This window comes from Diachasma alloeum, unplaced genomic scaffold, assembly GCF_001412515.2.
Source record: "Diachasma alloeum isolate Michigan unplaced genomic scaffold, Dall2.0 Dall_scaffold_00183, whole genome shotgun sequence".
In the NCBI taxonomy this organism is placed as follows: Eukaryota; Metazoa; Arthropoda; class Insecta; order Hymenoptera; family Braconidae; genus Diachasma; species Diachasma alloeum.
Genome location: NW_021680349.1, coordinates 2,118,535 through 2,134,884, shown reverse-complemented (window position 1 = coordinate 2,134,884; position 16,350 = coordinate 2,118,535). Strand labels below are relative to the sequence as shown.

Here is a 16,350-nt window from a genome sequence, read left to right as displayed (position 1 = left end):
TTCTTTGTCTCTCATATTTTTATTCCCTCGTATGATTGGCCTCCCAGCCCCACCGCGAGGAGGTTCCCTTCTCCCAGTGGAAAGTATTCTCGTCGCAAGAAACCGGCCTCGACGCGATCACACTAGACGCCGAGTCACTCTGTTGTCAGTTTCGTTATAAAGATGATCAGGAACAGATGCATTATTCTCATCATGATATCGATATCCGCGAATTTGTCGGCCGGGCAGCCCCTGCCGGAGGAGCCCGAGGAGCCGGTCAAGGATCAGGACGATAAATCGCTCTTCAACGTGAGTTTTATTCCACTATTCTTTTGTTCTCCGGAGTTCATTAGCCGGACCAGCGTTCAGACGTAATTTTCCAGTTTATTGTGAAATTGTCTCCTGCTTTCCCTTTTGAGATCATCAGTCTTGATCGATAGGTAACTCATTGAGATCAATCGATAAGGCTTAATTATAGCGACAGAAACAAGTGTCTCATTTCCTGATTACGATTTGTCAATAAAATGGCTGAATTTCGATAAAAGTTTTTATTCTCAATTTTTCTATTCGTTTCAATAGAAATGTTCTAATTGTATGAAATGAATAATGAAGTTATTCCATATGAATGGGTTATTACAATAAATAAACGATGTATTTGATTTATTTTAATAAACCCATTTATTCAATTCCGTTAAAATTACTTTAATTCAAATAAAACATTTCTCAGGGTTTATTCATCAATTTTAGTCTTGATCGATGTGTAACGGCTTGATTATATTGACAGGGGCAGTTGTCTGATTTCTTAATTATGATTTGTCAATACAGTTGCGGTATTTCAATTGATAAACCCTCGGAGAAATTACGTTTTTTTCAAGAATAACGTGTTTTTTTTAATCCAATGAAAACTTTTATTTGAAATTTTTCTATTCATTTCCACGGAAATGTTTCAATTATACGAAATGAATAATTCATTCAGTCCATATTAATGGATTATGACATGTTAATAAGAAACAATAATTTATATTAAAAAAACTATTTGAAGACATTAATTTATTCGATTCAATCAAAGTGCATTCAATTAAATCAACAAATTTCTCTGAATGCATTCATCAATTTTATTGGATTAAGATTTCGTTTCGCGATGTCGTACTTCAAACTTCACTATTTTCATTCAATAAACAGTAATTTTTCGTGTTCACATTGCACAATTTCCGTTTAAAGTCTAAGGTTTTATTATCTTCCAGAAGAATCGTCGCTTTGTTCGGAAAAATGGTACCTCACTCATGAATATGAAATAGAGGCTAATCACAATAATTAAAAAATCAGAAAACGCAATTATTATGTCTTTTTTCACTAAGTCTACGTGTTGTGAGTGAAGGAATTCAGAGATCGTTGCATAACAGACGGAAGTTTTTACTGACGATCCACTTCTAATTTCCAGCTGCCCTTCCTGCAGTTCAAGAATGGGGGAGTTAGGGTGAATTTCGCTGGGTATCACGCGGAGGCTGGACTAGGGGGGCTTCTCGGGGGGTCTGGGACTAGGGGAGGACTTTACGCGGGAGTTGGCACACCGTTTGGACCTCATGCCTCCGCCGACATCGGCGGAGCCTTGGGGGGAGACAAAGGAGGTACAGTGATGCAATTGAAAAATTCCGGTGATACATAATTCATTATATAGTGGGAATTCGAATCGGTTTTGCATTTGGAGTTAGGGGAGAGGTGAGGGATAATTATTTGTTAGTGATATTTTTATGAACGCGCTGCATTGCACGAAAATGCAGCACGAGAACAACAGAAAATTTATGAGAGGATTTATGGGCAATTTTCGCAGAGAAAGGCAGACCTATTAACGCATTTTTTAATGAAATTATCTGATTTTTTGCCGATGTCATCAAGTGTTCAATTGAAAATTCAATTTAAGGATATTCAACTATCTTTCTCACTATTGATTCAGCCATTTTCAATTACTGAATTGTCACTTAAATTGCGTGAGAAAAATTTGAAAAAATCATGAATATTCGGCGTCATTCAAATTACATTTTGCACAGAATTATTTTTTTAAACATTCATTTTTGATAAATAAATAATTGAAATTGTGTAAACATTCGGGAAACTCATTTTTTTAGGAATGAAATCGATTTCTGGCAGAATTCTGAATATGAATAAATTTGTTACGGTTTCGAGCAAATGTTTTGTATGGTGGAAAATTGATTTATAAATTATTTATAAAAATGGACTTAATTTTCAAAAATTGCAACTTCGAAATTATTTTACATCGAGATTCAAAAATAAAGTCATTCTAAAAAAGAATTTTACTGGAGAACCAATCGTCGAAGTACTTGAATATCCTTAATTCAAGGGAAATCGAGTGAATGTTGTTTTTAATTGATCAAGGCCGATGAATTTTATCAAAACATGCACTAATATCGCATGATTTTTATTTCAATATACAGAAAATCCTCTCTGACTTCAAAATGTTCAAGTGAAACAGACAAAATTCCCTCCCCTTGAAAACTGCAATAAAATTTTATCAAAAATCCGATTTCAGTGTGGCTTCACTTTTATGATTAATTAATAATCAATTAATTCTTGTGAAATTCTCCTTTTTGTTTTCTTTTATTATTTCGCATCTCAAATTATACTAAAATTCTTCAAGAAAAAAATCCCACTCTCAAACCAACAAAAGCACCTGAATGAAATTTCATTTGTAATTCCGTTATTTCCCCCAGCCGGTGGATTGAGAGCTCGTGCAGGTCTAGGAAACGGTCTACCCGAGGCCGCAGCGGGTTTGGGTGGTAATTTAGACGGATCAAACGGTGGTGGCAACGGTGGTAGACTCTACGCCGGAGCGAGCAACGGAATAAAGACGCGAATCGTCACCAAAGACATTGGAGTCCCTGATATTGATCAGTCGAATATCCAAGTAATTCCAAAGAAGGTGAGTTCAGAGATCAGAGTCCACTGTGTCAATTAAAATAAGTGGACTTCGTTTCGTATTTAATCACCGTGTTTTTCCTTTCTTTTGAAAGAGCGACGTGAGTCAGGCCCCTGCGGATTCCAAACCTGAGTTGATCAGGCGAGAAGCTGCTGCGCAAGATGACAGTGCTAATGCAGTGGAGCCTATTCCGATCGCAGGTAAATAATTCCATGCAGCGAAATATTAATTCCTCCCGCTGTCGCATTAATTCATTAATTCACAAACCTCAATCGATTCATCAACATTCATTTGCAAGTGAATTGATATTGGGTTTCAACCTTCCTGTAAATGACTTCAAAACTCGAGGACATTTTCCCGATTTCTTGTTCTTCTGCAGTCGTGACTGACGCACCTCAATACGCCTATCCCACGAGGCGATGTCGCAGGAAGAGACTCTGTACCAATTTCGCTATAAAAAAATTGACCCAACAGCAATACCCAGGGAACCTACTCACCCCCGATCTGGGCCTTGACAAACCTCTTCCAGGACTCGATGCGGGAATTGTAGAGAGGAGTGCAGGTCCGGAGGTGCCGGCGGGAGCGGGAGCCTCTGGAGGAGTCGCTACTGACGCCACTGGGTACAAGGGTGTCGCCGTATCCCCAGGAGCTGCCCCTGGTGGTCCATCTCCACCTCCACATGCAGCTAGACGCACCGTATTTGATGATATTTTCAATGTAAGTTCGCAGGAGAAGTCGAAGTGATTTGAGGAGTTGAAATCAGTAGCGATGTGGTAAAAGGAGATAAGTCAATTTTGACTTTTGACCAGTTTTCAATCAATATCTCGGAATCTAAGGGAGATAGCAACATTTTTGTTATAACCTTTTTTGTGGAGCCGATTGAGTGCTACAATAAATGTAATTACGAAAATTGCGCTATCTCCCTTAGATTTGGAAATATTCCTCAAAAACTCCTGGGAGATAAGTCGACTTATCTCCGTTTACCACTTCACTACTGAAATCGATGCGTTACAATCCCGTGTGTGGTCAGACAAGATCGAATGCGCGCTCCGCGCGCATATCAACACGATGGGGCGATTAAGGGATTCATTATTTTCATCGTAATTTACGTTAATTAGGAGGATGGACGTTGAATAGTTGATAAAAATTTTTGCGCAGCTGTTCAAACAATTTCAGTGAATAATGAGAAATATTCTTATTTGTCTCCGTTTTATTTTAGAGGCGACAGAAGAAAATAAACACGTGGCACATTTTGGCCGTTTCGTTGTTATTATAGAGATTTTTAACTGAACATCGAACAATTTCAGCGAAAAGTAAGAAATATTCGTATTGGTCTCCGTTTTATTATAGAGAAGAGAGATGAAAATAGACGCGTGACACACTTTGGCCATCTTTTTATTATAGAGAAGATGGATATTTCACTGACATTTCATGTACCGAAACTGAAATCAATTTGATAAATTAATCACCATTTTCACATACATCTAATTTACCATTTATTTAAACATCTCGTTTCCCGTATGGATTAACATTGTGAATTCGTTCAGACACTGGCTACAAAAAATGCTAATGATTTTCTTCCACGATTTTTCAGATTCCCATTGCAACTCTGACGGCAGTAAACCAGTTGTTGAATAGCAAACTGGGCTGATTCATCATTGTAATCATTGAGGAACATCTACGCGTCGTTACCGAGACACCAAGGACGCACAATAATTTAATACTCTCCTTTATGAAATTTTTATTCTCTAACTGTAACTGGAACTCGTTCTTTGTCTTGATTTGAATTCCACCATTCTCGAAATGTCGAACAATAATATGAGAATTAAATTGAGAAATAGAAACAATAGGCATTCACCGGATGAACACATTTCTTTAAAGCGAAATCAATGAAAAATTTAGTATTAGAAATTGCAATTTGGCGCTTGTCGCATTGAGGAGATGTGATATTACGCATGGCATTTTGTAATCCCCAGAAATCGTAATAATAATTTACTGATTACAATAGCTGGAAGTCTCTCTGCATTTGTTCACGTCAATTGGAATTATTCCGAGTAATGTTCGTCGAACGATTTGATACTAGATACGCGGAATGGGAGCCTAATGAGCCGTAACGATGTCCAAAGTTTGATTTCCATGGAAAGACGCCAATTGTCCAAGTCCTTGATGCGAGTCATGACGTACACAACTTATTGTGCTCTTATTTATTTCGCCTCACCGTCGTTAATCAGCGACTTTTTTTATTGAGGCATAATGTCTAGAATAGATACAAGTGCGAGCATCAATCATGTCTGATAACTCGGCTATTAACAGACTATTTTTTCAGGCTATAGATTAGTCCTTTGATAATTAAATGAGTTTCTTATCAACTTTGGGACCTAGTGAAGTCATCTTTTTGGACATGTTTTGTCATGTTTTTAGAATAGTCGTCTCTAATCGTATGATTGTATTAATATTAAGGTGGAAATACATGAATTTGAAGCAAGAAAGGGTAGTAGTTAATCCGCAAACCTCTTTTCATGACCGAGGGAACAACGAGGAGGCGACAATAACATATTTTTATACGACATTTATTGTGATCAATGCAGTCTATAAATCATTCAATAATCAGCGATGGGAATTGCTTAAAAGGGGAGGATGTGAATATCGTTTCATTCATTGGTGGAAATGATCGTCAACATGCGGAGGGAAGGGTTGTTAGTTTTGATCACTTTCGTGATCGATTCGTATGGAAGATCTGTGCCGGCACCAGAGGTAACTTTTTAATTATTGAGTTTATCATCTTGAACGATCGGTGATATATCAATCATAGAGAGAAATAATGAGAAATAATTCCGTGATTTTTTTGCAATTTTTTTATGTTTTATGCTCATAAAAATTCGGATTTTAGTAGAGTTTATGAATAAAGTCATTCATGGGAGTTTCATGTAAATGAGTTGAAAATTTTGGAGATTGAACGGAAATTTTCAATAACAATTTGTTAATTATTACTGTTTAAGTTTGAAAATTCGAATTTCACATAAATGAGTCGATGAAAATTTCGAAGATTGAATGGAGATTTTGAATGATAGTTGGTTAATTATTTTGTAGGGCTACGATGGTGGGGTATATACCATTCCATTTAAGAATGTTAAATGGGAAGGTTCGTGGTCTGGGGATGGAGGCTTCGGCGGAGATGAATCAGTCGGTTCGTGGACTAGTGGAGTTTCAGGAGGCTCACGGGGCGGAGGCGGCTCTCATGGCGGTGTTTCGAAAGGTTCATGGTCTGGCGGTACGTCAGGGGGTTCGTGGACCAGCGGTTCTGGGGGTTCATCCAAAGGCGGAGTAATCGGAAATGTAATTTCAAAGACTGTGGATTTGGCCGATGATATTGTCTCAGTAAGCTGCTGCATTCAACAGGATTTTTAGTGAGCGGTCGTTAATGCTTCGTTAACTCTGTTTACAGACGCCATTTCGTGTATTGGGCGGTCTCGGTAAAGGGGGTTCGAGGGGTTCAGGCGGCTCTACTAAAGGAATCGTTGGAAACGTCCTCTCGAAAACTGTAGATCTTGCCGACGATATTGTATCGGTGAGCTGTCCTGTTGTGAATAATGAGAATGATTCATCCATCATTACAATCCTAGGTGAAGGGTAAATAATAATTATTGAACATTTTCCCAGACACCTTTTCGTGTAGTGGGCGGAATCCTCGGTGGCGGTTCTGGTGGAGGAGGGTCAGGCGGTGGGTCAGGTAAAGGAGTCATTGGAAATGTTCTCTCAAAAACTGTAGATCTTGCTGACGACATTGTTTCGGTGAGAACTCTCATTTCTAGTAATCGAGATATTTTATTTTTCGATGAAAAAATGATATTTCGATTATATTCATCAACTCCAGACACCTTTCCGCGTTTTGGGCGGAATCCTTGATGGCGGTTCTGGCGGAAGAAAATCAACAAGCACCACTTCCGGTGGTTCATGGACGAGCGGTGATTCTCGTGGAAAATTTGAGGGAGGAGGATCATTTGGCGGCGGTTCGGGCGGGTCGTGGACTAGCGGTGGATCTCGTGGAAGTATCGGCGGAGAGAAAACCACGAGCACCACTTCAGGCGGTTCATGGACGAGCGGTGGTTCTCGCGGAAAGTTCGTGGGAGGAGGATCATTTGGCGGCGGTTCAGACGGGTCGTGGACTAGCGGTGGATCTCGTGGAAGTTTCGGCGGAGAGAAAACCACGAGCACCACTTCTGGCGGTTCATGGACGAGTGGAGACTCTCGTGTAAGTACCGGCGGGGGAATAACCACAGGCACTACGTCAGGCGGTTCCTGGACAAGCGGCGACTCTCGTGGAAGTTTTGGCGGGGACAAAACCACGAGCACCAACTCGGGCGGTTCATGGACGAGCGGTGGTTCTCGAGGAAACTTAGTAGAAGGAACGTCAGGTGGATCATGGACTAGCGGCGAATCTCGTGGAAGTTTCGGTGGAGGAATAACCACAGGCACTACTGCGGGCGGTTCATGGACCAGCGGCGAATCTCGTGGAAGTTTCGACGGAGACAAAACCACGAGTACCAATTCAGGCGGTTCATGGACAAGCGGTGGTTCTCGCGGAAGTTTCGGCGGAGGAATAACGACAGGCACTACTTCGGGCGGTTCATGGACGAGCGGTGGTTCTCGAGGAAACTTAGTAGAAGGAACGTCAGGTGGATCATGGACTAGCGGCGATTCTCGTGGAAGTTTCGGCGGAGGAATAACCACAGGCACTACTTCGGGCGGTTCATGGACCAGCGGTGAATCTCGTGGAAGTTTCGGCGGAGGAATAACGACAGGCACTACTTCGGGCGGTTCATGGACGAGGGGTGATTCTCGCGGGAGCTTTGGGGGCGGAGGGATAGTCAGCGGCGGTTCCGGAGGCTCCCGGACAAACAGCGGTTCTGGCGGAAACAAAGGGGGCATCATATCGACCGCTGTAGGAATTGCAGACGATATCGTCACAGTAAGTTCATTTGATTCGGCCGTTAGACTTATTGGTTCGTGTCCTCCATGAAAGTCATTGATAATTTCCGAATCATGTGAACAGGCACCGTTCCGTGTCTTGGGTGGACTCACAGGTGGCGGTTCTGGCGGGTCTGGCGGTTCAAACACAGTCGGTCGGGGAGGCATCATATCTAAAACTGTAGGACTCGCAGACGATATTATATCAGTAAGGATTGTTCCTTATTATCGTAATCATTCGCAAATATAAATACAAACACGTGTTACCAATATTTTGCATATTCCTAAACATATGATAAAACATGCTTTCAATCGTTTTTCTATAGACACCCTTCCGTATACTTGGTGATATCACGGAAAGTAATTCGGGCGGTGGAGGATCCTCCGGTGGTTCCAGCGGTTCTGGCAAGAAAGGTGGAGGAATTGTCTCCGGTGCTCTGGGAATCGCAGATGATATCGTTACTGTGAGTATTTTTTGTTAACCGTGGGAGAGATTTACCAATTAATCTATTTCAAAATGATCAATAATCTGTTGTTTCATAATTATAGGCACCGTTCCGTGTGTTTGGATAAAATCTCCTCTCTAAGATGACAATTACATGACAGTCTTAGGTGAGGAGTCTCATCGAGGAATTATGCATCTGTTGGATAACTCGTACAGTTTTTATGAATCATGTAATCGTAACTCTGAGAAGAAATAAAAATATTCACAACCCTTGACTTTCGTCTGAATTCAAATGAAATTTTAATGCAACTCGTGTAATATCGTTGCATTGCTGAGTAATGCTTCATGATTCATGCGTCAACAATTCCCGTGTCATTATTTCTTTTTTTCTATTCGGTTGTACTTGCGCAGGTCACACATACCAATTTCCATCAATCAAAAGACACGTCTGATAAGCGCGGTGGGTAGCCACATGAGTCACCAATCCTTGAAAAAAAGTTTTTCTTGCTTTTTCTTTCCCTTATGAATTTTTCGTTTCCTTTTTGTCATTTTTTGGAAGTCTTGCTCAGTTTTGGTGATAAAAGTTCATGTGAAAACGGATTAGTTCATCATTGAACAGCTAATTGTTGAAAAAAATGCACCGGTTGAGAGAGGTAAATGTTTTTCCCACACTTTCACGCTCTACGAAAGCAAAAACAATAAATAAGTAGTAATGACTCAGCTCGACCTGTCCGTAGTTATCGAAAAGAAGACGAATTGAGCGACTGCCCGCAATAACAAAGGCAAAGGTGATAACAATAAATGCTTGTGAAAATGATCGGGGAACAGCCCTCAATTTCTTCGATTCCACTGTCGAAAGCAGTCATAAAAATGCGGAGAGTACTGTTGATATTTCTCGTCATCTTTGTGGCCGATTGTTATGGGGCACCTCAATTTATACGAGATGTGAGTGAACTTATTCTCCCGGTCTCATTTTTTTTCTCATAAAATAATTTTTCAATTCTGTAGCCGTTTAGCGGATTGCGAGGTATAGGCGACGGCCTTGGAAGTGTAATCCTTGGCTTGAGTGCTCCGAATGGAGGACCAGGTGACAATGGTTCGATTGGCTCGGAGGGTACCGATGCAGGTGGCCCAGGATCAGATACGGAAGATTCGGATGAAGGTATCGTTAAGCGTATAGTAAATGCGATCCCCGGTATTGGGAGTAGCAGATCAAGCTCAAGAGAGGAAGATGGCTCCGGTGGAGACAATAATTCGTCTGGTTTCGGGTCAGGGGGAGGAGGATCAGGGGGTAGTAACGACGATGCGGCCGGTTCAAGGTCAGATGAAGGAGGGCCAGGAACTAATAATGACGGAGCGGGTGGTCAAGGATCACGTGAAGACGCTGGTAGAAACGTTGATTCGAATAGTGGATCGGATGATAATAGTTCGGGCCCGGGGGGGAGTAATGTGGACAACTCAGGAGCTGACTCTCAAGCTTCTGATGAAGGTATCGTTGGGCGTATAGTGAATGGCATCCCTGGTTTCGATAGTGGGAGATCTAGCTCAAGAGAAGAAGATGGCTCCGAAGGAGGACCAGGGGGTAGTAATGATGGTGCGGCCGGTTCAAGGTCAGATGGAGGAGGGCCAGAAAGTAATAACGATGGAGCGGCTGATCAAGGGTCGAACTCATCAGATAATAGTTCGGCGGGCCCGGGGGGGAGTAATGCAGACGATCCAGGAGCAGACTCGCAAGATTCTGATGAAGGTATCGTTAGGCGTATAGAGAATGTTATCCCTGGTTTCGGGAGATCTAGCTCAAAAGAAGAAGATGGCTCCGATGGAGATAGTAATTCGTCTGGTTCTGAGTCAGGGGAAGGAGGACCAGGGGGTAGCAATGATGGGATGGCCGGTCCAGGATCAAGTGAAGGAGGACCAGAGGGTAATAATGGTGACGCGGTTGGTTCAAGGGCAGGCGGAGAAGGGGTAGGAAGTAATAACGATGAAGCGGCTGGTCAAGGGTCAAGTTCATCAGATAATAGTTCGGCTGGGCCGGGGAGGAGTAATGCAGACGATCCAGGAGCAGACTCACAAGATTCTGATGAAGGTATCGTTAGGCGTATAGAGAATATTATCCCTGGTTTTGGGAGTGGGAGATCGAGCTCAAGAGAAGAAGATAGCTCCGATGGAGACAATAATTCGTCTGGTTCCGAGTCAGGCGGAGGGGAACCAGGGGATAGTAATGACGGAGTGGTCGGTTCCGGATCGGGTGAAGAAGGACCAGGAATTCGAAATGACGAACGGGGTAGTTCAGGGTCCCAAGGAAATAATGACGGAACGTCCGATCGGGGATCAGGTGAAAACGCTAGTAATGAAGCCGGTCCGGATGATGGATCAAATGATAATGGTTCGACTGACCTGGGGGAGAATAATGCAGGTGGCCCAGGGTCAGACTCACAAAATTCCGGTGAAGGTATTGTTGGGCGAATTGTGAATGCTATCCCGGGTTTTGGCAGTAGCAGCTCAAGCTCAGGGGAAGAAGATAGCCGTGAGAGAGAGAGTAACTCCGCTAGTTCAGGATCAGGTGAAGGAGGAGCAGGAACTATTAACGATGGAACTACTGGTTCAGGGTCAGGTGAAGACGGACCAGATAGTCGTAATGATGGCGCGGCCGGTTCAGGATCAGGTGGAGGGGGATCCGGAGGTAATAATGATCGAGCGGACGGTGAAGGGTCAGGTGGAGCAGAACCAGATGGTAATAATGATGAAACTGCCGGTTCCGGTTCAGGTGATGACGGACCAGGTAGTCGTAAGGATGGCGCGGCCGGTTCAGGGTCAAGTGTAGCAGGCCCAGATGGTGATAATGATGGCGCGGCCGGTTCCGGGTCAGGTAGAGCAGGCCCAGATGGTGATAATGATGAAACTGCCGGTTCCGGTTCAGGTGAAGATGGACCAGATAGTCGTAATGATGGCGTGGTCGGTTCAGGATCAGGTGGAGGGGGATCCGGAGGTAATAACGATCGAGCGGACGGTAAAGGGTCAGGTGAAGCAGGACCAGGTGATAATAATGATGGAACTGCCGGTTCCGGTTCAGGTGGAGACGGACCAGGTAGTCGTAATGATGGTGTGGCCGGTTCAGGTTCAGGTGGAGCAGGCCCAGATGGTGATAATGATGGCGCGGCCGATTCAGGGTCAGGTGGAACAGGCCCAGATAGTGATAATGATGAAACTGCCGGTTCAGGGTCAGGTGGAGCAGGCCCAGATGGTGATAATGATGAAACTGCCGGTTCTGGTTCAGGTGAAGACGGACCAGGTAGTCGTAATGATGGCGCAGCCGGTTCAGGGTCGGGTGTAGCAGGCCCAGATGGTGATAATGATGGCGCGACTGGTTCAGGGTCTGATGGAGCAGGCCCAGATGGTGATAATGATGGCGCCCCCGGTTCAGGGTCAGGTGGAGTAGGACCAGGAGGTAATAATGATCGAGCGGGCGGTGAAGGGTCAGGAAGTCCAAGAGGCAGTGATTCAGGTAATCGAGGATCGGGCGGAGGAAGTGCAGAAGTCACTGGAAGCTCCAGTGAGGAAGAATCCAGCCCAGGTGCAGGTGGTCCTGGGAGTAACAATTCAGCTGGCTCCAATTCAGGGGGAGAAGTCCCGAAAGATAATAATTCATTTGCAGGTTCAGGTGCGGGTGGTCCAGGAGGCGATGATTCACCTTCTCCAGGGTCGGAAGGAGGAGGTAATGATTCAGCTGGCCCAGGCTCGGGGCAACCAGCAGGTGGAAACAATTCTGAACCCAACGCGGGGGATCAGGACAGTTCCAGTAGTTCAAGCTCCAGTGAGGAATTATCTGGAGGTGACGGCAACTCCGCAAGCGAAGAGAGCTCCGGCCCAGACTCCAGTGTAACGGGACTCCTCGGTCTCGCACTTGTGAGCATTTTCTTTCCAATTATCCGTCCTTCATCGATATTTTAGTAAGACGTAATTAATACTCGATTACATTCACAGATACCCTTGACACCCTTAACGCTTTTGGGCTCTCTCTTCACATAAATTATATGCCAGCAGGATCTCTCCAACCGCACTGGACGATATCGCCAATCAATAAAAAGAAATTCTTTGATCAATCAATACCCGGATGTATTTCAAAACCAACTTTGACACCTCGTTGAATTATGGATTCGTCGATTCAAGTAGAAAAATTGACAGCTCAAAACCTTGTACCAATTTTGGAGAAATACTTCCACTGAATAAACCATTTAATAAGTACTCTACGTTTAGCAATTATTCCCGAAGTCATGATGATATCACTGAGAAAAAAATATATAATTCTGCCAATGAAATTTGTGTCAGACAAACAAACGCCAGAAATTTCCATACAAAATTTGCCTGTAAATTCTCCTCTGGAACAAATTTGATTGGCAGAATTGTATTTTCTTCTCAGTGATCGCCCATTCACATGTTAATGTTACAGTACTTACTCTCGGCATTACCCATCTCCCACCGATGAAAGTTGAATTTTTGAATGCCACAGGTGTAGTGTACACGATCGTGCCTGAATTCTTTGAACTTGCGCGGGGAAAAACGTTGAAAGAGAAAGTACACACCGAAGATGTTGTAAGATACCGACGCCCGGGGACTCACCGAAGAGAGTCAGTCTCTGGACAACTGTGCGTGGTGCAGTGTGCTCTCGAACCGTGATTTTTTAGCGCTCATGAGTCGCATGTAAATAGGCCAAGAGGCGCTGGTAATTTTCCAATCAATAAACATCAATGAAAGATGTCCTCAAAGTATTGTTGCACACTTGTCTTTGCGGCGATTTTCACTGCTGGTCTAGTGTCCTCGAGGCCTACAAATGGGCCGACAAAAATTTCGCTGGATAAGCCGCATGATATTGGGGATAACAACATCATAAGAACTGCATCGAAGTGGGAACGCGGCATGGTAATGATCAATCATGAGATATTTCAATGATCCCTGTCACCTCTTGATGTCAATCAATAGGATAATGAAGCTATTTTGGAGAAATAAAATTCAAGTACCTCCTGGAATTATCCGTTGTAGGACCTATTAGGCCAAATTATGGACGCACTAAGAATCGGCAGAGGGAGATTAGTGAATTTTGCAATGATGGCTAGAAACATCATTGCCGAACGGGCGGAGGTAACTGTATTTTAACTTTTCAAAAATTACGTAAAGAAAAAGTTTTCAGTTGAAAAGAAATTAAAACTCTCTCGTGTTAAATGTCGTGAACATAGAATTTCAATTTATGCTAAGATTGTTCTTGAAAATCAGATGTATATGTTTTAATTCTCAGAAATTTGTGTTGACATTCTGCAATTGTCCCTTTATTTTAATAAAATTTTAGTTGTTTAATTTAGAACATTCTCGTCCTCGTTCTCTCGTTCTCGTGTTTAAAATGTCTTTCATCTCCGAAATTTACAATCCGATCTCGATGTAGTTCTCGTTTTCATTCATGAATTGATGACTATTTCCGTGTTAAAATTGATCTACTCATTTCTGAAATCTCTTTCATCCCCGAAATTGATAGTCCTCCCTCAATATAATTCAGTAACTTTTCCTCTGCGTAACAACAATCAAAGTTCCCTCAAGCATGCACCTCTTAAATAAAAATATCACTTCATATTCCTTCAGAATACTTTCACAATTCATTGATATATAGTCGACATGAAAAATGCTTCGAGGTGATCAACAATCACGACGCTAATAAACTATCAATCGTAGCCAGCGAATTCTAGAACAAATTTCATAGGCAGTATAACTGACCAAAGGAGATGCTTAACGAATTTCACAACAAACCGTCAAGGCGTTTAGCATACAAAAGACTAAAAGGCACTTGCGAAATGCTCAGCTCTCGCCCCTCCCCTGAATATTTATCCACAACCATTATGATGATTTTCAGGAGTTCACGAGTGAAGCCTCAAACAAGGTGATTGCGGTTCTGGCGGCGAGAGAAGCGAAGCAAATCATAAAGAAGGTTGAGGCTAAAAAATCGCAGGAGCGCGCTCTGAAGAAGGTCGAGCCGAAGAAATTGGAAGCGAAAGTGTCGGAAAAATCTGAACCGCAGAGAACTGTGAAGAGGAGCACAATCGAGGCGTTTAGTGGGACTCCAGTCAAAACTAGTCCAATCTCCGACTTTTTTCCTCCGAAAACTCGAGAGACTGTTCGTCTCGAGACGGAAGCTGGACAATCTCTCTTTGAAATAAAGAAGAAAACGCCAGTGCAGGACTTACTGCAGGCCATGTTCGCGCCCAAACCTCTGTTGGACCGAACGACGGAGGAGGAGAAGTACGGAAACTCGGGGGATAAGTTCAGTGGCGTTGGGAGGGCTCTCGTCAACGGCTTCGAGGCCCTCAGCAATTTTTTGAATTCCGCGGTTGACGTAAGTCCGGGGGTAGCGAAAGCCCATGTCTTCTCCGACAATTCACCCGAAGACACGTCTTCCTACACTGATAGAAAAGGTGGAAGGATTCAGTTGCATCAAATGAGGCTTCTTAACTGTTACCGCGATTCGTCAATAGTTAACGAATCGTGGTAATTGTTAAAAAGTCTCGTTTGGTTCGACTAAACCGTTCTATCAGTGTATTCCTCTTCGTCGATGGCCCTTGTGTGGAGGGCATGAGAAAATTCGGGTGAATTCCACAGGTCGCTATTAACGAATTTAAACATTTTTGAGACATCGCATATAATATCGTGAATTCTCGCATACATTGTTAAAAAAATTTTACTGAAATTTTTAGTAAGAGTTCTGGAAATTTCTAACAAGTAACGCTTCCACTGAAATTCCAAGGAATTTTGCTTTCGTCACAATATAGTCAATATATTTTTGCAAATAAACTAACAATTTGCTTCCGAATGGAATTTCTATGACGATGTATTTTAAATTCAATTCAATCAATGACTCCTTGAACATTGCCCCGACGTTAAAATTGTTTACCTTTCCTTGAAAATTCGTTTCAAAATGACTTTTTTCAGCAACAGACGATGCAATCGATCTCATGATCGAATTCGATCAAAGTTGCATTGGGAAGAATATCTTAAATCGCAATTGGGTTCATTTAAACAATTATTTCGTCAGGTATCGTCATAGTCTGAACAATAGCATATTCGAACTCCAGAGGCCAAAATTCATTATACTGACACAAAAATTGGAGATTTTGGATTTACCCAATACAATGCTTCCATTCGCGAGCAACGAGGTTGTTTTTTTGTGAGAACTTGACTTTAATTGGTCTTACAAAATTCCGGTTGTTGATACCACTCATAAATTTTGATAATAACTTCAATTCATCAAATGACATTGTTATTAAAGATTGTCTCCGTACGAATTCTCGAGCGTGAATTGTCGAGGAAGAACTGTCGTGCAGCCAGTCCATGTTGTCTTATCAATCGACCCCCTAATAAACTTCACGTCGTAATTGCAGTTGCCGGTGAATGCAGCGAAGAAAACATCGAGAGGCCTCACCGCCGCGCTGAACCAAGTTGGAGGAAAATTGATAGGTTTGGAGTAGGTGTATACCATAATGAGATTGTAGGCCATAAGTCATTCGGTAATAAATACATTTAGTTTATGTTCTAGATAATTTAACTCATTCATTCTTCGGTATTTTACATTCGATGGGGTACTTACACTAGAGAATTATTCCTGCAATTTCAAGTTAAAAATCTTGAAATTTTTAGTATCGACTAATTCACGTGAAATTCATGGAATACTCAATCAAATCGCAAGTTTTAGGTGCATATGATAATCAAAACTATTAAAATTTTCAACCTATTGAAAATTCAATTAAATAAGTTCAATTTTTACAATTCATTTGAGAACTTAAGCTGTTTCGTTGAATTTCTTTGAATTTCCAAGACTAATAAGACATTTTCCGAACCTTTTTTTATTCTGGATTGAATTCAAATGCAGCTATGGCTTAAATTCCAAAGGACTACTTACAGTGTAAGGACGCACGAACTACTTGCAGAAGAATTTACAGTGTTTCAAAATTTAATAATACGGAAATACGCAATTATACTAGGA

The 16,350-nt window shown here is 42.3% G+C and overlaps 4 protein-coding genes across 7 annotated transcripts; all 4 read left to right on the top strand.

Annotated features, from left to right (window-relative positions):
* The first annotated feature begins 50 nt into the window (after nucleotides 1-50).
* On the top strand, nucleotides 51-5,403 carry LOC107047866 (uncharacterized PE-PGRS family protein PE_PGRS54). 2 transcript variants are annotated; one of them, XM_015270747.2, is made up of 6 exons: nucleotides 51-288; nucleotides 1,421-1,607; nucleotides 2,709-2,917; nucleotides 3,009-3,114; nucleotides 3,294-3,631; nucleotides 4,509-5,403. In XM_015270747.2, the coding sequence occupies exons 1-6, from the start codon at nucleotides 163-165 to the stop codon at nucleotides 4,563-4,565; spliced, it is 1,023 nt and encodes a 340-aa protein (XP_015126233.1). In that variant the 5' UTR covers nucleotides 51-162; the 3' UTR covers nucleotides 4,566-5,403. The 2 variants fall into 2 exon arrangements, with proteins under 2 accessions (XP_015126233.1, XP_015126242.1); XM_015270756.1 differs by having other exon boundaries at nucleotides 52-288; nucleotides 3,444-3,631.
* A 157-nt stretch (nucleotides 5,404-5,560) lies between these two features.
* On the top strand, nucleotides 5,561-8,602 carry LOC107047854 (uncharacterized transmembrane protein DDB_G0289901). 2 transcript variants are annotated; one of them, XM_015270733.2, is made up of 9 exons: nucleotides 5,561-5,668; nucleotides 6,005-6,292; nucleotides 6,360-6,482; nucleotides 6,575-6,706; nucleotides 6,789-7,296; nucleotides 7,558-7,883; nucleotides 7,968-8,090; nucleotides 8,209-8,346; nucleotides 8,432-8,602. In XM_015270733.2, exons 1-9 carry the CDS (start codon nucleotides 5,582-5,584, stop codon nucleotides 8,453-8,455), a joined length of 1,749 nt encoding a protein of 582 aa, XP_015126219.1. In that variant the 5' UTR covers nucleotides 5,561-5,581; the 3' UTR covers nucleotides 8,456-8,602. The 2 variants fall into 2 exon arrangements, with proteins under 2 accessions (XP_015126219.1, XP_015126209.1); XM_015270723.2 differs by having other exon boundaries at nucleotides 6,789-7,883.
* A 569-nt stretch (nucleotides 8,603-9,171) lies between these two features.
* On the top strand, nucleotides 9,172-12,573 carry LOC107047964 (uncharacterized PE-PGRS family protein PE_PGRS54). Of its 2 annotated transcripts, XM_015270903.1 has the most exons (4): nucleotides 9,172-9,272; nucleotides 9,336-9,489; nucleotides 9,601-12,233; nucleotides 12,312-12,573. In XM_015270903.1, exons 1-4 carry the CDS (start codon nucleotides 9,198-9,200, stop codon nucleotides 12,354-12,356), a joined length of 2,907 nt encoding a protein of 968 aa, XP_015126389.1. In that variant the 5' UTR covers nucleotides 9,172-9,197; the 3' UTR covers nucleotides 12,357-12,573. The 2 variants fall into 2 exon arrangements, with proteins under 2 accessions (XP_015126389.1, XP_015126388.1); XM_015270902.1 differs by having other exon boundaries at nucleotides 9,336-12,233.
* A 509-nt stretch (nucleotides 12,574-13,082) lies between these two features.
* Nucleotides 13,083-15,835, top strand: LOC107046584. Its single transcript, XM_015269240.1, has 4 exons — nucleotides 13,083-13,247; nucleotides 13,368-13,466; nucleotides 14,227-14,706; nucleotides 15,749-15,835. The coding sequence occupies exons 1-4, from the start codon at nucleotides 13,083-13,085 to the stop codon at nucleotides 15,833-15,835; spliced, it is 831 nt and encodes a 276-aa protein (XP_015124726.1).
* The last annotated feature ends 515 nt before the right edge of the window (nucleotides 15,836-16,350 follow it).